Genomic DNA, 23,671 nt, shown 5'->3' on the forward strand with positions numbered 1-23,671 from the left:
CCAGGAGTCCTGGCTCCCAGCCCCACATCCTCCTGCTCTAACCCCTGGCCCCACTGCCCCCCAGGGTGGGGCTAGAAGCCAGGAGTCCTGGCTCGGTGCCCACCCCCTCCCCATTGTGTGCCGGGCAGAGTGTGGGAGTGACTCAGAGTCCCCGGCTGGTCCCCGTCCCTTTCCCTGCAGAGGAAGTGACTGGGGCCAGGGCCGGTCCCGGCGCAGTCGCCCGGGAGCGCAGTCGCGGCGTGATGGGGAACCTGCAGGCAGCGCTGCCTGAGCCTGCCCGCACCTGTGCCCTCAGCCTCTGCTCCCGGCACAGGGGCTCCGGGCCCCCGGACGGCGCCAGGGCCAGGTAAGGGCCAGGGGGCTGCGCTGGCCAGGCAGGGGCGGGGACACTGGGGTGAGCTGCCCTGCCCACAGCCCCGTTCCCCCGGGCCCCGGCACCGGGCTGGCATTCAGGGGTGCTCTGCCACATAGTCCCCTTGGGACCCTGGGCCGGGGGGGTCGGCCCGGCCCGGCCCCCGGGAGCAGACACCCGAGAGCTGGGGACGCTGCTTGACCCAGAGAGACGGGGGTGAGAGACAGAACCTCCAGGGCCCCGAGTCCCCCCCGACAGCGCCCCCACTGAGCCCCCTCCCCTCCCCATACCACGCCCCCTCCTGATCCCCACCCCTCCCCTTACAGCACCCCCCACTGAGCCCCTCCCCCTCCAGCAGCCCCCACTGAGCCCCTCCCCTCCCCCTACAACACCCCCTCCTGAGCCCCCACCTCTCCACCTCCAGCACCCCCCACTGAGCCCCTCCCCTCCCCCTACAGCACCCCCTCCTGAGCCCCCACCTCTCCACCTCCAGCACCCCCCACTGAGCCCCTGCCCCTCCCCAACCCTCCAGCACCCTCTCCTGAACCTCTGCCCCTCCCCTTACAGGACCCCCCACTGAGCCCCCGCCTCTCCCCCTACAGCGCCCCCCCCAGAGACCCCAAGCTGCTCCCTGCAGTGGGAGGGCACTGGTGGGGGCAGGAAGGATGCTGGGGGGGCAGGAGGAGCCCTGCTGGGGGAGGAGGAGCGCTGGTGGGGGGGGCAGGAGGGGCGCTGCTAGAGAGCAGGTGGGGCACTGCTGGAGGGGCAGGTTGGGCGTTGGGGGGGGCAGGAGGGGCGCTGGTGGTGGGGGCAGGAGGGGTGCTGGTGAGGGGGCAGGAGGGGCCCTGCTGAGGGGGCAGGAGGGGTCCTGCTGGGGGTGATGCTCTCACAGAGGGTCCCCTCGCTGACCGAGCCCCCTCTCCTCTCCCCCCAGCTCTGTGCCCATCCCCCCCATTGAGCCCCCGAGATACTCGCGGATCAAGAACTGGGAAGTGGGGACCATCGCCTACGACACGCTCAGCGCCCAGGCCACGCAGGTGAGGGCGGCACCGTGGGGCCCGTGGGGGTGGGAGATGGGACCCAGGCCTGTGGGAGGGGGCTGCCGGTGGGCTTGAGGAGCTGTCACCACTCTGGGCTGCTGGGGGAGTCCAAGCCTCTGGCTCCCTGCCTCTCGGGGGACTGTAACCCTCGGGGGCCTGACCAGAGCTCAGCTGGGTGCATCCAGCCAGAGCCCTGCAGCTCCTGAGACGGGCCCCTGGCCTGGGCCCCGCTGGGCCTGGCCCCTGGTACCCGACCCCATTGTCCTGCTCCGGCTCTTCTCCCGGCCCTCGGCTCGGTAGCCGTCTCCCTGGGGAGCGGCTCACACCATTTACTCGCTGGTCCTCTGCCCACCCTGTCCCGGACGCCCGGGACTCGGGCTTGCTCAGCTCCGGACAGTCCCTGGGGGGGCCCCCCTTCCGTGCGACAGCCCTTCTCGGGGGGCCACTCTCACGGGGGTTAAACTCCCAGGACTGCACCTCTGAGCCTCCAGCAGCCTGGCTCTGCCGTGGGCCCCTCAGGGAGCCCACTTGCTCTGGGCCCCTGGGGCCTCCACCCCCAGAGGGCGCAATGCCCCCCCGCGATCTCCCCACCCCCTGAGGGCGCAATGCCCGCCCGATTTCCCCACACCCAGAGAGAGCGATGCCCCCTCGATCTCCGCATCCCCAGAGGGTGCGATGCCCCCCCGATCTCCTCACCCCAGAGGGAGCGATGCCCCCCCAATCTCCCCACTCCCAGAGGGAGCAATCCCCCTGATCTCTAGACCGGAGCGACTCTCAGCCAGCATAACACAGGAGGGTTTATTGAGCATCTGAACCCAGCCCAGGAAACTCTCCGGGCCTCAGGCCTGGCCTCCCTCAGCACAGCACATCTAGGTCTGTCCCTCATCTAGGGGGGCCCTAGCTGCTCTCCCCTCCCAGCCCAGAGCCCCCACTTCCAGCTGGGCATTTGATATCACCTGCCCCCAAGCCCCACCTCGGTCCTTTGTCTTCTGTCCCAGGCCAACAGGTTGCCTGGGTCTCCTCTCCGCCTCTCCTCCCTCTGGCTGGAACCGGCTGGGCAGGTCACCGGATCCTCTCTCTGCAGCCCTTTGTCCCCACTCCGGCCAGAATTGGCTGACTGCCAAGGTGGGGGGTGGGGGATCCCAATCCCCAGATCACCGGTCGCTAGAGTCCTCCATCTCCAGGCTGTTGTCCAGGGTCCCAACTGCTAGGCAAGGTCACACCGGCCCTCTGGTAACAGCAACCCCCATGCCTACCCCACAGGGAAACTGAGGCATGCACCATATTCATGCAAAATACTAAGAAAATCCCCCGCTTTGTCACATCTCACCCCCCTTCGAGTCTGAACTGAGTGGGGTCACTCCAGCCGGTGACCTGGGGAAGTTCAGGTACCCCTCTCCAGGACAAAGCGTTGGCTATAACATTTGACCTTTTACCAACATGGATCACGTCCATCTCATAACCCTGGGGGATCAGACTCCATCTTAGGGCTGGGCATTAGCCCTTTCAGCTGGTGCAGCCCTACCCTGTGTAACGAGGCTGGTTCTGCTGGGACCCAACGGAGAGTGCCAATTCAGGACAAATTGCTTAAAGCAGGGCAGTTACAGCCCAAGGCTGGGGTTTCTGTGCACACCAAGGCAAACCGAACCAGCCAAACAGAGCAGACTTTGGTCTCATCCCACTGGTGAACCACAAGTCGCACAAGCAATTCCCTCAGACACTCCCATTTCCCAGTATCCCCACCAGAGCCACTCGTTATGGGGATGAATGGTTATGAAAACCAATAGCCCAGTAAAAGAAGAAAGGTTCTCTCAATCCCAAAGGACCCAGACCCAGACCCAGGTCAATATACAAATCAGATCTTACCCACAAATCATGCTGTTGCCAATCCTTTAAAATCTGAAATCTAAAGGTTTATTCATAAAAAGAAATATAGATGAGAGCTAGAATGGGTTCAATGGAATCAATAAAAAGAAGAGGAGTACTTGTGGCACCTTAGAGACTAACCAATTTATTTGAGCATGAGCTTTCGTGAGCTACAGCTCACTTCATCGGATGCATACTGTGGAAAATACAGAAGATGTTTTTATACACACAAACCATGAAAAAATGGGTGTTTACCACTACAAAAAGGTTTTCTCTCCCCCCACCCTACTCTCCTGCTGGTAATAGCCCATCCAAAGTGATCACCCTCCTTACAATGTGCATGATAATCAAGGTGGGCCATTTCCAGCACAAATCCAGGTTTTCTCCCCTTCCCTCCCCCCCCAAAAGAAAAAACCCACTCTCCTGTTGGCAATAGCTTTTCTAAAGTGATCACCCTCCTTACAATGTGCATGATAATCAGGGTGGGCCATTTCCAGCACAAATCCAGGGTTTAACAAGAACGTCTGAGGAAGGGGGAGTGGGGGGAGAGGAATAAACAAGGGGAAATAGGTTACTTTTTATAATAACTCAACCATTCCCAGTCTCTATTCAAGCCTAAGTTAATTGTATCCAATTTTCAAATTAATTCCAATTCAGCAGTCTCTCGTTGGAGTCTGTTTTCGAAGTTTTTTTGTTGAAGGATAGTCACTTTGAGATCAGAAATCGAGTGACCAGAGAGATTGAAGTGTTCTCCGACTGGTTTTTGAATGTTATAATTCTTGATATCTGATTTGTGTCCATTTATTCTTTTACGTAGAGACTGTCCAGTTTGGCCAATGTACATGGCAGAGGGGCATTGCTGGCACATGATGGCATATATCACATTGGTGGATGTGCAGGTGAACGAGCCTCTGATAGTGTGGCTGATGTTATTAGGCCCTGTGATGGTGTCCCCTGAATAGATATGTGGGCACAGTTGGCAACGGGTTTGTTGCAAGGATAGGTTCCTGGGTTAGTGGTTCTGTTGTGTGGTGTGTGGCTGCTGGTGAGTATTTGCTTCAGGTTGGGGGGCTGTCTGTAAGCAAGGACTGGCCTGTCTCCCAGGATTTGTGAGAGTGATGGGTCGTCCTTCAGGATAGGTTGTAGATCCTTGATGATGCGTTGGAGAGGTTTTAGTTGGGGGCTGAAGGTGACGGCTAGTGGCGTTCTGTTATTTTCTTTGTTGGGCCTGTCCTGTAGTAGGTGACTTCTGGGTACTCTTCTGGCTCTGTCAGTCTGTTTCTTCACTTCCGCAGGTGGGTATTGTAGTTGTAAGAATGCTTGATAGAGATCTTGTAGGTGTCTGTCTCTGTCTGAGGGGTTGGAGCAAATGCGGTTGTATCTTAGAGCTTGGCTGTTGACGATGGATCGTGTGGTGTGGTCTGGGTGAAAGCTGGAGGCATGTAGGTAGGAATAGCGGTCAGTAGGTTTCCGGTATAGGGTGGTGTTTATGTGACCATCGTTTATTAGCACTGTAGTGTCCAGGAAGTGGATCTCTTGTGTGGACTGGACCAGGCTGAGGTTGATGGTGGGATGGAAATAGTTGAAATCATGGTGGAATTCCTCAAGGGCTTCTTTTCCATGGGTCCAGATGATGAAGATGTCATCAATATAGCGCAAGTAGAGTAGGGGCGTTAGGGGACGAGAGCTGAGGAAGCGTTGTTCTGAGTCAGCCATAAAAATGTTGGCATACTGTGGGGCCCTGCGGGTACCCATAGCAGTGCCGCCGATCCGAAGGCACACACTGTCCCCAAATGTAGAATAGTTTGGGTAAGGACAAAGTCACAAAGTTCAGCCACCAGGTTAGCCGCGACACCACCAGGGAGAGTGCTCCCGACGGCCTGCAGTCCATCTCCGCGCGGAAAGCCGGTGCAGAGGGCCTCCACATCCACAGTGGCCAGGATGGTGTTATCAGGAAGATCACCGATGGATTGTGGTTTCCTCAGGAAGTCAGTGGAGTCTCGAAAGTAGCTGGGAGTGCTGGTAGCGTAGGGCCTGAGGAGGGAGTCTACATAGCCAGACAATCCTGCTGTCAGGGTGCCAATGCCTGAGATGATGGGGCGCCCAGGATTTCCAGGTTTATGGATCTTGGGTAGTAGATAGAATATCCCAGGTCGGGGTTCCAGGGGTGTGTCTGTGCGGATTTGATCTTGTGCTATTTCAGGGAGTTTCTTGAGCAAATGCTGTAGTTTCCCTTGGTAACCCCCAGTGGGACCAGAGAGCAATGGCCTGCAGAAAGCGGTGCCGGAGAGCAGCCAAGCAGCCTCCCGTTCACACTCCGACCCACTCACGATGACAACAGCATCTCCCCTGTCAGCCCCCTTGACCATGACGCCAGAGTTGCCCCCGAGGCCGCGGACGGCACCATGTTCTGCACGGCCGAGGCCGCGGGGCAAGTGACGCTGCCCCTCCACAACCCCAGCCCCTGCAAGTCGGCGGAAGCACTCCACGCAGAAGTCCAGTCTGCCGTCTCGACCCCCAGGAGGAGTCCACCCAGAATCCCTCTCCTTGCAGTGTTGGTAGGGAGGTCTCCGTGAGAGTGGGTTTTTTTTTTTTGGTTCCTCTTTTTGGGGGGGAAACCTGGATTTGTGCTGGAAATGGCCCACCTTGATTATCATGCACATTGTAAGGAGGGTGATCACTTTGGATGGGCTATTACCAGCAGGAGAGTAGGGTGCGGGGAGAGAAAACCTTTTGTAGTGGTAAACACCCATTTTTTCATGGTTTGTGTGTATAAAAACATCTTCTGTATTTTCCACAGTATGCATCCGATGAAGTGAGCTGTAGCTCACGAAAGCTTATGCTCAAATAAATTGGTTAGTCTCTAAGGTGCCACAAGTACTCCTCTTCTTTTTGCGAATACAGACTAACACGGCTGCTACTCTGAAACCAATGGAATCAATGACATCCAGGAATGGCAAAGGTCTTGGTTCAGGCTTGTAGCAGTGATGGAATAAACTGCGGGTTCAAATCAAGTCCCTGGTGAACATCCCCAGCTGGGATGCGTCATTCAGTCCTTTGTGTAGAGCTTCCCTTTGTAGCAAAGTCCCTCCAGAGGTCGGAAGCAGGATTGAAGACCAGATGGAGGAGCTGCAGCAGCTGTTTATAGTCTCTTGCCATGTGGTCTCTGCTTCCTTTGTCCCAAGGACAAGCTGCCCATCCCGTGGCCTGGAAACACCTCAGAGTTCTGTCCATAGGCAGGGCCCTGCATATCTTGCTGAGTCCCAAGGTGTGTCTGCCTTCTCTCAGTGGGTCAGTTGTGTAGCTGATGGTCCTTAATGGGCCATCCAGCAGGCTGGGCAGAGCCGACACCAACTTGTCTGGGGTGTCACCCAGAAGCACAGCACACGTTTGAACTACAGACAGGATAGAGCCAATATTCATAACTTTAACTATAAAAATGATACCCACACACAGACAGCATCATCCCAACCAGCCAACCTTGTCTGAGACACCTCATTTGGCCCCCTTCGTACGAGATTTGGTGCCACGACAGGACTTTGGTCGCAACAATGATCTATACGGTCCCAGTTCATGTCAATAACATAACACCTGCGTCTGAGGCTTGTCCAAGTCTGGGTTTGCCCCTGGGTTAGAGCCTCCTTCAGCCCACAGAGCGCCCCCGGCACTGCTTGGTACAGACTTCCCCGACCGGCTCGCCCGTCTCACTCAGCTCTGTGAGGGGAGCTGAATTGGGATACAAACCTCCAGTAGTGCCCTACCTGCCACTCCATTAGAGACCTGGGCCTGCTTCTTGCTTTGAGAAATGGGCTGGTCTCTGATCCCCTTCACCTTGGCCGGCTCTGGCTTTAGACAGATGCTTCCCACCTTGTGGCCCCGGTACGACACCTCTGCCATCCCCACCTTCCCCTTCCAGTCTCTATAGTCATCCAGCATCCTGGCGACCCAGACCCCTCCTCACTGGGACACATGCTCCTCCCCAGCTGGCCTGATGACACAGATATTTATGCTCTCCCGGGCACAGTCCTCCACCCCCCTCAGGAACTGATCCCCCAGGCACTGGGAGGGGGCAGGTGCCCCCTTGAGGCTGACAGGCAGGACCAGGAACCCAAAGAGCCCCATAGGGGTGATGGGAGCAGATTCCAACCCAGCACCTGGGTCCCAAGGTACCGGCCAGTAGCCTTTGGTGAGATCCCTGGTAGCGAGGTAACACCCCCCCACGCACACACACACACACCTTGTTTCAGATCTTATCAGGCCTAGGCATGGGGCAGGCATCGGACAAGGTGATGGCATGGAGCTTCTGGGAGTCCACCCAGAGTCCGATCGACCTGTCCTTGGGGACCAGGCCCACGGGAGGGGCCCAGGGCTGGTGGGCGGCTGGACCACCCCTACAGCTAGCATGTCTCTGACCTCTCTCGCCAGGGCCTGGGCTGTTTCCCAGTGACGGGGAATGGGGACCACCTGGAGGGTGGGTGATTTTTGTCCCCCCTGCTCCGTGGAGAGCTGGATTAGTGAGCCCAGGCCGGCTGGAGAGCAGCCGTGGGTAGGGAAGCAGCCCCTCTGCTCCTGGGGTTCACTGGGCGGAGGGGGATTGATTCCAGCGGGAGGCTGGCTCCTCTCTCAGGGACCGCCGCCCCGCTTCTCCTCCCTGTGCCCACACACAACCAGCACCAACTGCTCCCTCAACACATGGCTTCATTGTGTCCACATGGGACACTCGCCCGACTGGGCTACGCCAGGACATAACTCACCTCCTTCCGCTCGTTCGTGATTTCACAGGGCCTGTCCAGTGCCCTTCGCACGGAGCCAAGACCCCTCTCCTGGTCCGCAGTGCCAGAGGAGCCAGGACGCTGTCGTACCAGCCCTTCTGCTTCCCTTGGGCCCTGGCTAGGTTCTTCCTGGCCAAGCCCATGGGCTCAGTGAGCTTTCCCCAGAACGTACTCCATCCCCGATTCCCCATTCGGCTTCCCCTCCCATTCTCTCTTCCCTTCCATACACCAACTCGAAAGGGGGGACTCCTGTGAATTTCTGGGGCTGTAAAAGTTTTGTAGCCCCCTCACCTGGTGTGCTGGCCCCCCTGATGTTTACAGGGAGGGACATGGTCTGCGGAAGAGAAGAACGAGGGGGGATTTGATAGCTGCTTTCAACTACCCGAAGGGGGGTTCCAAAGAGGATGGATCTAGACTGTTCTCAGTGGTAGCAGATGAGAGAACAAGGAGTAATGGTCTCAAGTTGCAGTGGGGGAGATTTAGGTTGGATATTAGGAAAAACTTTTTCACTAGGAGAGTGGTGAAACACTGGAACCCGTTACCTAGGGAGGGGGTGGAATCTCCTTCCTCAGAAGTTTTTAAGGTCAGGCTTGACAAAGCCCTGGCTGGGATGATTTAGTTGGGGTTGGTCCTGCTTTGAGTAGGGGGTTGGACTAGATGACCTCCTGAGGTCCCTTCCAACCCGGATATTCTATGATTCTATGGTACTTCTGGGGAATCACCAGCTGCCCCCTGATCCCACAAGGTTCAGTTTTCCCAGTGCTGGATCCCTTTTCTTACAGGGATCTTTCCTGGCAGTTCTTCCCCAGAGTCTTGCAACACTGGGGCCCACAAGGGCCCTCAGCTTCTTCAAGGAGGGATTCTTCTGCTGCTCGGCCTGGAGTTCAGCTGCTGGGTTGGGGCCCAGCCCTTGTTGGCTGTGCCTCAGTTTCCTCACCTCAGGACAAAGCCTCGTTCTCAGCCCTGTTAAACACGGTTCCTGGTAATCACCTCCCCCCACTGGAGGCTCCACGCATTGCCGGTGCCAGGCCAAGCGCCACACCGCTCCCTTCAGCCACAGCCAAGGTCCAAGGCGCTGTCTGGCCAGGTCTCCAATCCATCCCCCATGCGCACCTCCGCGGGTAGCTGGTCGTGCACCCCAACCTCTTTGGGCCGCCCATTTCAGATGTATCTTCGCTACAGGGCCTTAACCGGGGGTCTGACCACCCCCCTCAGGGCTAGGTGTGCACTGGGCATTATTGGATCTGGGTCCACCCCTTCGGCTGTCGTCGCCTTAGCCCCGTGTAGGCAAGGAGCCCACTGCTTTGGTTACAGTACCAGAGCCAGCGTGAGCCACCTCTCCCCTGTGCAGGGCCCGTGTCCCACTCAGCTCCAGGGGTCTGGCTACAGACAGGCAGGTAACCCAGACTTCACAGAGGGAAAATTGCCCCCTCCCCGCCAGCCGGGCCATTCACCTGTTCGCGGGCTCCTGCCCTCTCGGCCTTCCAATCCCTGGGGTCGGCTCTTTGGCCGTTACTGGCACGGAGTCTGGAGCTTGTCCCAAGAACATGGCAAAGCTGTGCTGACAGTCCCCAGCGACCAGTCCCCCTCCCATCCTGCCGGTGCCTGCCCAGGGATCGGCGCCGGGGCAGGGCGAATGGCTGTATGTTTGGGAGCTTTCCCCCAAGCCCCTCAGTCCCTCAGCATCTAGTGGGGTCGCACCACACTGAGTTCTCAGTCCCAGAATGTCTCCACCTCATGAATATCTCCCAGTTGATCCCCACCTGCCGCTCCCACTGGGGATCAGAGGGGCCTGAGTCCAGGGGGTACAACAAGACCTGTCTGCTGGGCATGGGGTGGAAGCCCGTCTGCCACTCTTCCCTGGCCAGCTGTGCCCCAGGAGCTGGCTGGGTGACTGCTTCCTCCAAAGGGGCAGAGCTGAGGGATAGACAACCCGCTGAGAGAGCGGGTATTTCAGGCTGTCTTCCCATTGCCACCTCGACCCTCTGCGGGATCTCTCTGGCCAAGATTTCCTTTATCTTGGGGCATTGCACCACCCGGTGTCCTTGTGCCCACAGTAATTACATCTCGGGTCCCATGGAGGGGCTGCCTGCTCCAGCATTCGTGGGCACCCCACATTGGGCTTCCTGGAGTCCCACCTCCGAGAGGTCTCTGGGGGACTCCCCTTCTGAGCCCCCGACTTGGGTCTCCCCCCACCCCAGATCTGCTGTTGATAAGCTTGTTTACCAGCACACCTGGTCCAGTAACCACATCTTAATCTGGAGGACAGAGGTAAATCGGCTGCTCCAGTCCCAGCAGATTATACACGGCGGGGATATTCTCCCAGAGGGGTTGTGACCGCCTTGTCGGTGACGCCCAGGGTCTTGGTTACACCCCGGAATCTTTTCCTATCTGCCAGCGCTAAGACAAGGGGGCTGAAGGAACCATCAAGGAAAGGGCCTAGAACCATAGGCACCGACTTCTGCTCCTGCCGGCGGGTGCTCGACCCCAAAACCGTTTCCCATGAGCCTCCAGGGTCCGGAGACTTTGTGAACAGTTCATAGTCCCCTGTCTCCACCTCGTCCACCTGGCTGGGCACCTCTATGCCTGGGCGGTGCGTGCACCCCCCTTCGGGGGGGCTAACCCCCTGCCCAGCCTCTATGGCCGTGGGGCCAAGCGAGGGGTTGAGACGGCAGAGCCGGTCCGCAGGGCCAGCCTGGTTCAAATCCCAGGCCTTCCCAAAGGCAGTGAGGTCAGCTCCCGTAGCCCCCCGACCCGTTAAACTGCGGCCTTTCCCCACGTACCCCTCGGTGCGACCTCTTGCCCCTCGGCTTCTCCAGCTCCACTAGCTGCCTTGCTCCCAGCTCCAACTCCCAGCGCTTCCCACCTGTCACGGGGGAGCCAGGCCGTGAAGACCCCCAGCTGGACGGGGAACCAGGTCTCGGGGACACCCTGCTGCTGCCTCTGCTGCTTCCAGACCCGCCTGGAATCCCGCTGGGTCTGGAGCCGGCTTCTTGGACCAACCGTCTGTCTCCAGCCAAGCCTTCAGCTGCACCTTGTTCGGCTTCCCAGCTCTTGGCCCTGTCTCCCTGCCCAGGATGGCAATGTCCGTAGGGAGGTGGTGACACGCCATTGTCTTGCTGCTTCCTTTGGCTACCCTTGTCTTACTGCTGCACGCCACTTATTACACAGTACTCCTGGTGGAGACAGCATCCCACTGCTGCCACCAGCTGTCATGGATCCGCAGGGTCGGTGCTACCCTCCTTGCACTATCCCGTCCTGCCCCACTCCTCCTTGCCTTGTCCCACCCTGCTCTGACCCTTTCTGCCCTGCCCCGCCCCGCCCCGCCTCGCCCTGCCCTGCCCCCCTGCCCTGCTCCCACCCTGCACCTCCTTTTAGCGGAGCCTGCTGAGTGGCTGCTCCTGTGCAGCCTCTCTAGGCAGGCCTGGAGGACCCACCTCGCTGCTCCTTTCATGGGTGTGGGGATGGCGAGGCCACTGTTTCCACCCAAAGAGTAGCCATGCCTAGTGGGTATAGGCCTATTCACAGTGGACATAAACATATTACAAAACTTCCCCAGTCCTCACGGGCACTGGGCAAGAAGGATGGGGAGTTCCCAGGGCTGGGCTAGCAGGGGGCTGTGGGTCGGGACTGAGGGGCACCGGCAGGGCTGTGGAGGGGGGATCCCTGGGCTGGGCTAGCAGGGGGCTGCAGGTCGGGGCACCGGCGGGGGGAGGGGGGCGCTGCAGCACCAGAGCTGGGGTCCATGCTGGGTCTGACTGCAATAGCCCCCCCGCCTCAGCTCTGTCTGTCTCTCTGTGCTCCAGGAGTTGCCCTGCAGTGGGAAGCGATGTCTGGGCTCCCTCATGTTCCCCAAGCAGCTGGTTTGCCAGGCAGCTGAGGGGCCCCCGCCCAAGGAGGAGCTGCTGCCCATGGCCCGGGACTTCATCAACCAGTACTACAGCTCCATCAAGCGGTGAGTGCCAGCCCCCCCGCAGGCACCAAGGCTGCCAGACTGCCACAAGGGAAGCCCAGCGCGGGGGAGGCTTTTCATAAACACCCAACAAACCCCTGCAACGCCCAGGACTCGGGGGGCCGGGGGCGGAATTCAGCTGCCCAGACGCCGGCTGGGGAAATAACACAGCGGGGCCAGATTGTCCAGCAAGCCCCTGGAGTGCGCTGGAGCCAGCTTCCTGCTGCACGGGGTGGAGAAGGTGCCCGAGGAGACGCTGCTCTGCCCGGGATTGTGACCATCGGGAGGAGCTGGCTGGGAATTGGAATTGGAAGAAGGGTCCTGCAGGGATCGGTTCTGGCTCCGGTTCTGGTCAATATCCTCGTCACTGATTTAGATAATGGCACAGAGAGTGCGCTTATAAAGATTACGGCCGATACCAGCTGGGTGGGGGTGCAAGTTGTCATGGATGCCCAGGACTTGGGCTCTCTCAGCCCCATGCGGTCCCTGGGGGGGACCCCCTTCAGTGCGACAGCCCTTCTCGGGGGGGCCACTCTCTGTCGGGGTTAAGCCCGTCTGCCTGCTGGAACCGCACCCCTCTGAGCCTTAGCACGCCTGTCTCTGCCGTGGGCCCCCTCAGGGAGTCCCCTCACTCTGGACCCCTGGGGCCTCCACTCCCAGGCGGAGCAATCCTCCCCGATCTCTAGACCGGAGTGACTCTCAGCCAGCGTAAAACAGGAGTGTTTATTGAGCGTCCGAACACAGCATAGGAAACTCACTGGGCCTCAGGCCTGGCCTCCCTCAGCACAGGACATCTAGGTCTGTCCTGCATCCAGGGGGGCTCCGCCTGCTCCCTCCCTCCAGCCCAGAGCCCCCCTTTGAGCTGTGCATCTGATATCACCTGCCCCCAAGTCCCGCCTCCTTCCTTTGTCTTCTGTCCCCGATAAAGAGGCCGCCTGAGTCTCCTCTCCGCCTCTCCTCTCAGCCATCCTCTGGCCCCTCTGGCTGGAAGCGGCTGGTCGGGTCACGGGGTCCTCTCTCCGCAGCCCATTGTCCTCCCACCATCCAGAACCGGCTGTGACTCCCGACCTCGGGTCACCCGTCACTGAGGTATCCATTCTCCAGGCCGTTCGCTGGCCCCCTGTAACAGCAAACTCCCTCTCCCACCACCTCGTTAAACCAGTAACAACCAGGGAAACTGAGTCCTGCCCCCCTCTCCACGCAAACCACTGAAAACAACAAGAAACCCCCTTGCTTTCTCACACAAGTGCTTTGGAGGACAGGATTAAAATTCAAAAGGATCCTGACAAACTGGAGAAATGGACTGAAGTAAATTGGATGAAATTCAATAAGGACAAATGCAAAGTACTCCATTTAGGAAGGAACAATCAGTTGCACACGTACACAATGGGAAATGACAGCCTAGGAAGGAGTCCTGCGGAAAGGGATCTGGGGGTCAGAGTGAACCACAAGCTAAATATGAGTCAACAGTGCAACGCTGTTGCAAAAAACCCAAACATCCTTCTGGGCTGTATTCGCAGGAATGTTGTTGTCACAGAGTCACAGGCCCGATGCTCTGGAACTGCTCTGAATGGAGCCAGCCAGGAGTCTAGGTAGCGTGACTCCTTTCAGGGTCACCTGGTCACATTCCCCTCCTGGTTCTCAGGTTATGAAGGGCATCTGCCAACCCTTACATGCAGGCAGCTAGAGCATCCTCACCTGGCCCTGAGGCTCTCAGCAAAAGTCACACACCCTTATCCCCACAACCTAGACATTGGTACAATACACCGGGAAACTGAGGCACCCACAGTATTCATGCAAAACAGTAAGACTCACATACAACATAACAAGGGAAAACCCCCACTTTGTCACAGTTATAAGCAAGACATGAGAAGTAATTCTTCCACTCCACCCTGCACTGATTAGGCCTCAACTGGAGTATTGTGCAGTTCTGGGCACCACAGTTCAGGAAAGATGTGGACAAATTGGAGAAAGTCCAGAGAAGAGCAACAAAACTGATGACAGGTCTTAAAAGCATGACCTGTGCGGGAAGACTGAAAATATTGGGTCTGTTTGGTCTGGAGCAGCAAAGACTGAGAGGGGACATGATAATAGTTTTCAAGCATGTAAAAGGTTGTAACAAGGAGGAGGGAGGTAAATTGTTCTCCTGAACCTCTGAGGACAGGACAAGGAGCAATGGGCTTAAATTGCATCCAGGGTGGTTTAGGTTGGACATTAGGAAAAACCTCCGACCTGTCAGGGAGGTTAGGCACTGGAATAAATTCCCCAGGGAGGTGGTGGAGTCTCTGTCACTGGAGGGTTTTAAGAGCAGGTTGGAAAAGATGGTCTAGATCAGCGGTTCTCAACGCGCAGCCCGTGGGTGCCCAGTGAGCACACAGCTGCGGCCCAGCTGTGAGCTACAGGCCGCAGGGCCGGCGTGGCTGGGTTCGGGTCTGCCAGGCTGCCCCGCCGGCGCGGTGGGGTCTGGGGCCGTCGGGTGGCCACAGGAGCTAAATTGCAGCGGAGACTCTTTTTGGCGGGGTCGATGGCCTGTAGACCAACAGATATTTTGCCGATCTATCTTCCAAATCAGCTGTATTTGGCTAATGCTGGTTCAGTCCATGGGCTTTGCCCAAACTTGTGCAAAATTGTCTTTAAAGGAGTCGTTTCCTGGAGGAATGGTGATTTTTCCTGCTCTTTTTGAGCTTTGTTTTTAGGGGACTGTTTTCGCCTGAACATATCTTTTTATGAATTTTGTTTACCTTTATAATTTTTCCGTGCCCACACTTGCGCTGTGACTTACACAACACGAAAAGTCTGTTCCCACGAAAAACTCTGCCTGACAGAGCAGGAGCGGGGAACGCTGAGCCCCCTACCTTCTGGGCTCAATCCTGCTACGACCCACGGTGTATTCACCCATGCAATTTTCCCTGACAGATGGGTAGGAGTGAGGACTCTAATCCTCCCCCTTAGGGCCCGAATCATTGATCGCTCTATACGGATGGTATACCTTTTAGCAGTATGTTCAACAATCACAGTGCATGTCTTCCCCCTTTCACAATTCTCCACCAAAAATGGTATGCTTATAAGAAAGCGCACGGGATCTTTTTCAGGGGAAAAGGCAACTCGCCGCGTTTATTGAAGATACAACAATTAGCATACGCATTCAATCACACGACACACACACACACACACTGTCCCGCCAGTCAATGTTATAGTTACCAGTCCAGAGTTCGGATCAATCTAGTGGCCAGCTAGGTTGATCACGGGCAGGGAAGAGCCGGGTTCCATCGGTCGCGACACGATGCTCCAGGGAAGTCGTGGCAGGACAAACCCAAAGTTTCATGGCCAGGCCCCCTGCTTATATAGTGATTTTCCTTCCTTGGGACCAATGAGTTTTGCGCCGTCATGCTGTAATTAATTGTTGTTTGACAAGTGCTTCTTTTCTTACATTGGTTTTTTATTTTTTATTTAGTTTTTTTATTGGTTTTTAGGGAGTTACCCCAGGCTGGTTTTGATCACAGTTATCTTGTCCCCATTGATAGGTGCTTGTTTTATTTTTAGAGTGGTGAATTTTCCCTTTTTTGACATTTTAATAGGGGTGTGCTGTAATTTTCTGGCGCCCTTGCGTCTGTTTGTGTTTGGTTCAGTGATGGCCTTTATATTTATTTTGTAACTCACACATTCCTCATTCACACACAAACCAGGATTGATTCACACAGGACATTTGCACAGGAACGTCACATTGCAATGCAGAACAAAACCAATTATTGCATTTTTTTTACTTATTTTAAAATGCTAAAAACCTACAGCAAAGTGGTGACCTGTGACGGTGCTGCCCATGGGAGCCCGCTGAGGTCACTCAGTCAGGGTGATCTGCAAACAGACCGGGGCAGACAAACCCCGAAAGCTGGTGGATATTCCAGTACTTACCCAGCCAGCCCAAAACAGCTTCTACAGCACCTCCCTGGTTACTCAGACGTCCAAACAACACAGTTACCTTAAAGTATCCACCCTCAGGCCTCCATCCAGACACGCCTGTCAAACATAGGATGATAAACTCTGAAAATCCTATTTCATCATATAAAAGAAAAGGTTCTCCTGACCCCAAAGGACCAAGCCCCAGACCCAGGTCAAATGATAACTCAGATCTTACCCCACATACACGCTTACAGTCAATTCTTATTAACTAAACTAAAATGTATTAAAAATAAGAGAGAGTGTGTTGGTTAAAAGATCATTATACAGACAGACTTGAGTTCAATTCTTGAGGTCAGATATGTAGCAGAGATGAGTTTGTAGTGGCCAAAAGTCCTTTTAGAAATAGTCATAGAATACCAGGGTTGGAAGGTGTCACGGAGTGTGGGGGAGTCCAGGCCCTGCACCCCTCTTCCTGGGATTCACTGAGACTCTCAGCCAGCCAGTAAAACAGAAGGTTTATTGGACAACAGGAACACAGTCCAAAACAGAGCTTGTGGGTACACCCAGGACCCCTCAGTCAAGTCCTTCTGGGGGAGCAGGGAGCTTAGACCCCAGCCCTGGGGTTCCCTGTGTTCCTCCACCCAGCCCCAAACTGAAACTAAACCCACCCAGCAGGTTCCCTGCTGCAGCCTCCGTCCACATTCCTGGGCAGAGGTGTCACCTCCCCCTCCCCCTCCTGGCTCAGGTGACAGGCTCTCAGGTCTCCCGTCCCCAGGGCACATTCCCAGGTCAACGCTCCCCCCTCCCTGCTGCGTCACATCGTCACAGAAGGGACCTCAGGCGGTCATCTAGTCCAACTCCTGCTCAAAGCAGGACCAATCCCCAATTTTTGCCCCAGATTCTTAAATGGCCCCCTCAAGGATTGAACTCACAACCCTGGGTTTAGCAGGCCAATGCTCAAACCACTGAGCTATCTCTACCCCTTTATAGTCCAGAGGTTATAGTCCAATGTCCATAGACAGGGTGACTCTGGTCAGTGACTGGGGATCTCAATCCTTATGGCTTAAGGTTTCCCCCTCTTGAAACCCAAAGCAGATCTGAGATGAAGAAGGATCGTGTCCCAAGGTCTTTATACATTTCCAGCAGCCTTTTGGCCTGAAGAAACAATCGGCTTCACTTTCCTTCTCCCAAACATCCTGGCAATTAGCACAGGGTCATTTATCCATTAAGCAGTTCAGATACCGGTTACCGCAACCTTCGAAGAGACATACAGACAATAATACGATTTCACTCCAGTGTCTTCCTAAATGTTAATATTCCTTTTTTTATCTTTGAATCAAAGCTACAGCGATAGACAAGACTTGTTTGCTGACCTCACAAGACCTGAACAAACATCTCCCCTTCTACCTCTAACCATGCCGGCTGCATTTCAAAGCTCTATTCATTTCCATCTCTTCCTAACCCGTCTTTAAAGTTCGGCCCTGGGTCAGGTCAGTCTGGGAGTTCATTAACTCTTTCTGGCCCTGTCACCTTTCAATGAGATATTATATTACACTCATAACATCACACCCCCAATGGAAAATTGATGCAGGAGGGGATGGACATTGGACTATAACCTCTGGACTATTTCTAAAAGGACTTTTGGCCACTACAAACTCATCTCTGCTACGTATCTGACCTCAAGAACTGAACTCAAGTCTGTCTGTATATTGATCTTTTAACCAACACACTCTCTCTTATTTTTAATACATTTTAGTTTAGTTAATAAGAATGGACTGTAAGCGTGTATGTGGGGTAAGATCTGAGTTATCATTTGACCTGGGTCTGGAGCTTGGTCCTTTGGGATCAGGAGAACCTTTTCTTTTATATGATGAAATAGGATTTTCAGAGTTTATCATCCTATGTTTGACAGGTGTGTCTGGATGGAGGCCTGAGGGTGGATACTTTAAGGTAACTGTGTTGTTTGGACGTCTGAGTAACCAGGGAGGTGCTGTAGAAGCTGTTTTGGGCTGGCTGGGTAAATCTAAGTATTGGAATATCCACCAGCGTTCGGGGTTTGTCTGCCCCGGTCTGTTTGCAGATCACCCTGACTCAGTGACCTCAGCGGGCTCCCACGTGACCCTAAAAGGTCTGTCACTCCCTTGAAGTCAGCTCAGACACAGATTCTGGCTGATGTGTTTCTCCCAATGGCCCCTTAGGCCATTGCTTGCTGGTATTTAAAAAGGGTGGCTGGCAGGAAATGGTTAAATCATACAGCAATACGTTTAATACATGCTACATTATTATTTTTTATTTTAAATTATGTAAAATACAAACATAAAATCCTCCTATTACAGTCGGTTGCGGGGCTGCCCTCCTGCACGTGGCGGGGTCCATAGCCGCCGGGACTGCTCTGCCCTGTGCAGCAGGGTCCGGGGCTGCCCTGCTGCCCAGCCCTTCACCAGGGTCCACTCTTGGCCCCACTCTGGGCGGGGCGGGTGCTGGGCACAGGGGTTGCGGGGGCACAGTGGCTCTCTACCTGTGCCCTGGTAACACATTGTGGGGCCACAAGGAGGTTGAGACCCCTGGTCTGGATAATACATAGTCCTGCCTCAGTGCAGGCCAGGGGACGAGATGACCTGCAGTTCTCCGGTGCGCTCACACCTTGAATACTGGGTCCAGCTCTGGACGCCCAGCCTCGAGGATTGAGTGGAGCTGGAAAGAGGGTCAGAGAGGGGCAGCGAAGGGGACCGGGGGATGGAACAGCTTCCACACGACGAGAGACTAGGGTTGTTCAAGAGACGAGGGAGGGGTACGATTGAGTGACGCGGCCGTGTTATTTACCCCTCCCATGACACAAAATCTAGGGGCCACGGGACGAAATTAACAGGTGGCGGGTTTAAACCAAACCCAAGGAAGGACTTTGTCACCCAATGCCAGGGCTGCTGGGACAGTGGGTGTGCCGAGAGCCATGGAACCGAACTGTAACCCTGGAGATCATGGAAACCGCTTCAAGCCAGGGGGTGCGGCAGCCCCGCCAACCCCCTAGTTCCAGCCCCTCTGCCCAACGTACAACAGTGGAACTCACTGCCAGGGGATGTTGTGAAGGCCAAGACTATAACTGAGTTCAAAAAAAGACTAGACCAGTTCCTGGAGGGTAGGTCCCTCCATGGCTATTAGCCAGGACGGGCAGGGGCACAACCCCACGCTCCGGGTGTCCCGCACCCTCTGCCTTCCGGGAGCTGGGCGTGGGCGACAGGACGGATCACCCCACATTGCCTGTTCTCTTCCCACAGGGCTGACTCCAGGGTCCACGTGCAGCGGCTGCAGGAGGTGGAACAGGAGATCGAGGCCACGGGCACCTACCAGCTGCTGGAGCCGGAGCTGATCTTTGGGGCCAAGCAGGCCTGGCGCAACGCCGCCCGCTGCCTGGGTCGCATCCAGTGGAACAAGCTGCAGGTGGGGAGCACCGCCGCTGCCAGCTGGGTTAGCACCGGGCAGTGCCCAGGACAGGGCCCCCAGGGTTCCCCATTCGCACCCCGGCAGGGCCCCCCTCCTGCCCAGGACAGGGCCCCCAGGGCTCCCCATTTGCCCCCCGGCAGGGCCCCCCCTCCTGCCCCGGCAGGGCCCCCAGGGCTCCCCAATTGCCCCCTGGCAGGACCCCCACTCCTGCCCCGGCAGGGCCCCCAGGGTTCCCCATGCGCCCCCCGGCAGGGCCCCCACTCCTGCCCCGGCAGGGCCCCCAGGGCTCTGCATTCGCCCCCTGTGACGATGTGACGCAGCAGGGAGGGGGGAGTGTTGACCTGGGAATGTGCCCTGGGGACGGGAGACCTGAGAGCCTGTCACCTGAGCCAGGAGGGGGAGGGGGAGGTGACACCTCTGCCCAGGAATGTGGATGGAGGCTGCAGCAGGGAACCTGCTCGGTGGGTTTAGTTTTCAGTTTGGGGCTGGGTGGAGGAACACAGGGAACCCCAGGGCTGGGGTCTAAGCTCCCTGCTCCCCAGAAGGACTTGACTGAGGGGTCCTGGGTGTACCCACAAGCTCTGTTTTGGACTGTGTTCCTGTTGTCCAATAAACCTTCTGTTTTACTGGCTGGCTGAGAGTCTCAGTGAATCCCAGGAAGAGGGGTGCAGGGCCTGGACTCCCCCACACTCCGTGACAACTGGTGGCAGCGGTGGGATCTACTGCACCCCGTGAACGGCGCTTCCTGCAGTAAGTGACTGGGGAACAGTAAAACGAAGGGGGATTGACGGGGACCAGGCGTGCTGAAGATTCAGAGAGAGACGGTTTCAGGGGCGGTTAACCCCTGGGAGTGTGTGACCAGAGAGAAGGACTTTTGCAGTAACAGGGTCCCCCGGGGGATTGCAGCGAGCGGTCCCAGGGGCGGAGGAGTCTGCAGCTCGACCCTGGCAAAGAGGTGGTGACCTCAAGAAGGACTGGCACACTAGGGGCTTTTCCTGGAAACCGTGGACAGCTGCCCGGCCTGCGAGTGGCCAGCCGGGAGATGTACGCTAAACGCCTTAAGAGCGACCTGGTGGAGCTGTGCAGGCAGAGGGGGCTGCGCGTCGGGAGGTCCACCAAGGAACAGCTGATTGCCCAGCTGGAGGAGAGGGATCGCTTGGATGACCCGATCCCTGTCCCTGAGGGAAGCCGGCTGGCGGACGCAGCGTGGGCCTGGGGCCTGACCAGGCTGGGAGGGGTCAGACTGCTGCCCAGGACACCCCGAGACCCTTCCTACCTATGCCTGGGGGAGGGGTTGTGGGAAGCCCAGCGAATACCGAGGGCCCCCTGACCCCAGCAGCCAGCAGGGGATCCTCCCAGCGGAGCTCCCCATCCCTGGAGCGGATGCGGCTGGAATGGGAGAGGGAGAGGAAAATGAGGGAGCTGGAGGATCATGAAAAACAACGTCAACATGAGGAGAAACAACGTCAACATGAGCAGGAGGAGAAGGAGAAACAACGTCAACATGAGCAGGAGGAGAAGGAGAGGGAACGTCAGGAGAAGGAGAGGGAGCGTCAGGAGAAGGAGAGGGAACGTCAAGATGAGCAGCAGGAGAAGGAGAAACAAAGACAGCATGAACTGGAGCTGGCCAGGCTGAGGAGCAGTGGGGCCCCGGCTGCGGTGAGTGAGGGGGGACCCAAGACTGCAAGGAGCTTTGATAAGTGCTTCCTGGCCCAGCGGAAGGAGGGGGAGGACATAGATAGCTTCCTGACGGCCTTTGAGAATGCCTGCGAGCTGCACAGGGTTGACCCTGCAGACAGGCTCCAGTTCCTCACCCCCTTACTGGACCCCAAAGCCGTGGAGGTGTACAGCCGGATGACAGGGCAGAGGCAGGGGACTATGAACTGTTCAAACAGGCCCTGCTCCGTGAGTTTGGGCTGACCCCCGAGATGTACCGGAGAAGGTTCCGGGTCAGCGTAAAACGCCTGAGGTCACCTACCTACAACTGGTCAACAGGATGCAGGGATATGCCCGCAAGTGGACAGCGGGGGCCCAAACTAAAGAGGACCTGCTTGACCTGTTTGTACTGGAGCACCTGTATGAACAGTGCCCTTCCGACCTGAGGCTGTGGCTGGTGGACAAAAAGCTCGCGAACCCCCAGCATGCAGGGCAGCTGGCCGACGAGTTTGTGAAGTCGGTCAGGGGGTAGCCGGGAGGAGTCCCAAAAGAACAGGCCCCCCCGATGCAGAGAGAGAGTCACCATGGGGCCTCCCAGCGGGGAAATAGGGAGAACCCCCTCCAAAGGGGAACGCCTGGTGTCGGGCCCCTCCGACTCGTTCGAGGGGACCAACGTGACCTGAGCTGCTGTCACTGTGGCCAGAGAGGCCACGTACGGGCCCAGTGCCCCGGGCTCAGGGACAAACTGAGCAGGCCCAACCTACCCAGGGTTAACTGGGTAGGGACTCAGCTGGACGAGGGGCAGGCGACCCAGGAAAGGGGGGCTACCAGTTTGCCACCTGCTCAGGAGGGAAGAGTACCCCCAGCCAGCCCCGCCAGAGGGCTGGAGGCTCTGGACTCAGGGTGCTCGGTTTACAGGGTGGGTGCGGGGCTGTCCCTCCGGAGAGAGTGCCTTGTTCCCCTGGAGGTGGATGGGAGGAAGGTCAATGGATACTGGGATACGGGCGCGGAGGTGACGCTGGCCCGGCCCGAGGTGGTGGCCCCAGATCGGGTGGTGCCCAACACCTACCTGACCCTGACGGGGGTGGGCGGGACCCCATTTAAGGTGCCCGTGCAAGGGTACACCTGAAATGGGGGACCAAGGAGGGCCCCAAGGATGTGGGGGTACACCACCATTTGCCCACTGAAGTTTTGATGGGGGGGAGACCTAGAGGACTGGCCAAGCGACCCCCAGACCGCCCTGGTTGTGACCCGTAGCCAGAGCCGGCGAGGGGCACTGCGACCTGACCCTGGGGAGGGTACCACACTGGAGGCGCGAGACCCTACTCGGGTGGGGAGGGAGCGCCGAGGGGCACGGCTCAGAGAGGCTGCGGCCTCAGACCTGGCCACGGAGGGGGAACCGGGCCCCATCCCTTCCCCAGCCGCTGAGTTCCAGGCCGAGTTGAGGAAAGATCCCTCCTTGCAGAAGCTCAGGGACCTGGCCGACCTCAGTGAGGGACGGACCATGAGGAGAGGCTGCCAGGAGAGGTTCCTGTGGGAGAAGGGGTTCCTGTACCGAGAATGGGCTCCCCAGGGGAAGGGGAGTCCTGTGGGATCAGGAGGCAGCTGGTGGTCCCCCAGAAGTACCGCTGCAAGCTCCTGTCCCTGGCCCATGACATCCCCCTCGCAGGGCACCAGGGAATCCGGCGCACCCGGCAGAGGTTGCTACAGAACTTTTACTGGCCCGGGGTCTTTACCACCGTCCGGCAGTATTGCCGATCCTGTGACCCCTGTCAGAGGGTGGGGAAGGCCCGGGACAAGGGGAAAGCGGCGTTGAGACCTTTGCCCATCATAGAGGAGCCTTTCCAGAAGGTGGCCATGGACATCGTGGGGCCTCTCAGCAAGACGACCCGGTCGGGGAAGAAATACATTCTGGTGGTGGTAGATTTCGCCACCCGCTACCCCGAGGCAGTGCCCTTAGCTTCCATTGAAGCAGACACCATGGCAGATGCGCTCCTGACCATTTTCAGCCGAGTGGGGTTCCCCAGGGAAGTCTTGACAGACCAAGGCTCCAACTTCATGTCGGCCCTGCTCCGGTGCTTGTGGGAGAAATGTGGGGTCCGGCATGACTGGGCCTCAGCGTATCACCCCCAGTCCAATGGGCTGGTGGAGAGGTTTAACGGGACGCTAAAGATGATGCTGAAAACCTTTATGAACCAGCACCCGCAGGATTGGGACAAGTACTTACCTCACCTGCTGTTCGCGTGCAGGGAGGTGCCCCAGGAGTCTACCGGATTTTCGCCTTTCGAACTGTTATATGGAAGGAGGGTGAGGGGCCCCCTGGACCTGATGAGAGACGAGTGGGAGGGGAAGGCCACTCCCGATGGAGAGTCAGTGGTGGAGTATGTCCTGACCTTCCGAGAGAGACTGGCTGAACTCATGGGCCTGGCCAGGGAGAATCTGGCCAGAGCCCAGAGGAAGCAGAAGGTCTGGTATGACCGCACGGCGCGGGCCCGGGCCTACGCCACCGGGGATCAGGTGATGGTCTCTATCCCCGTGAGAAAGAACAAACTACAGGCCGCCTGGGAGGGCCCGTTCAAGGTCGTCAAGCAGCTCAATGAGGTAAACTATGTGGTGGAGCTGTCGAACCGGGCCCACCACCGCCCGGGTGTACCATGTGAATATGATGAAGCCATATTATGCCAGGGGGAAT

General features: G+C 57.3%; 1 protein-coding gene across 1 annotated transcript in view; it reads left to right on the forward strand.

The window, feature by feature from the left end:
- Positions 1 to 220: 220 nt before the first annotated feature.
- NOS3 (nitric oxide synthase 3) overlaps positions 221 to 23,671 on the forward strand; it is a 51,034-nt gene continuing 27,583 nt past the window's right edge. The window contains exons 1-4 of the mRNA XM_074943590.1: positions 221 to 346; positions 1,287 to 1,389; positions 11,837 to 11,985; positions 19,158 to 19,320. Coding sequence (XP_074799691.1) covers positions 243 to 346; positions 1,287 to 1,389; positions 11,837 to 11,985; positions 19,158 to 19,320 — 519 coding nt within the window. The 5' untranslated portion in view covers positions 221 to 242. The remainder of the gene's footprint in view (positions 347 to 1,286; positions 1,390 to 11,836; positions 11,986 to 19,157; positions 19,321 to 23,671) is intronic.

The sequence above is a fragment of the Natator depressus genome, chromosome 2, assembly GCF_965152275.1.
Source record: "Natator depressus isolate rNatDep1 chromosome 2, rNatDep2.hap1, whole genome shotgun sequence".
Taxonomy (NCBI): Eukaryota; Metazoa; Chordata; order Testudines; family Cheloniidae; genus Natator; species Natator depressus.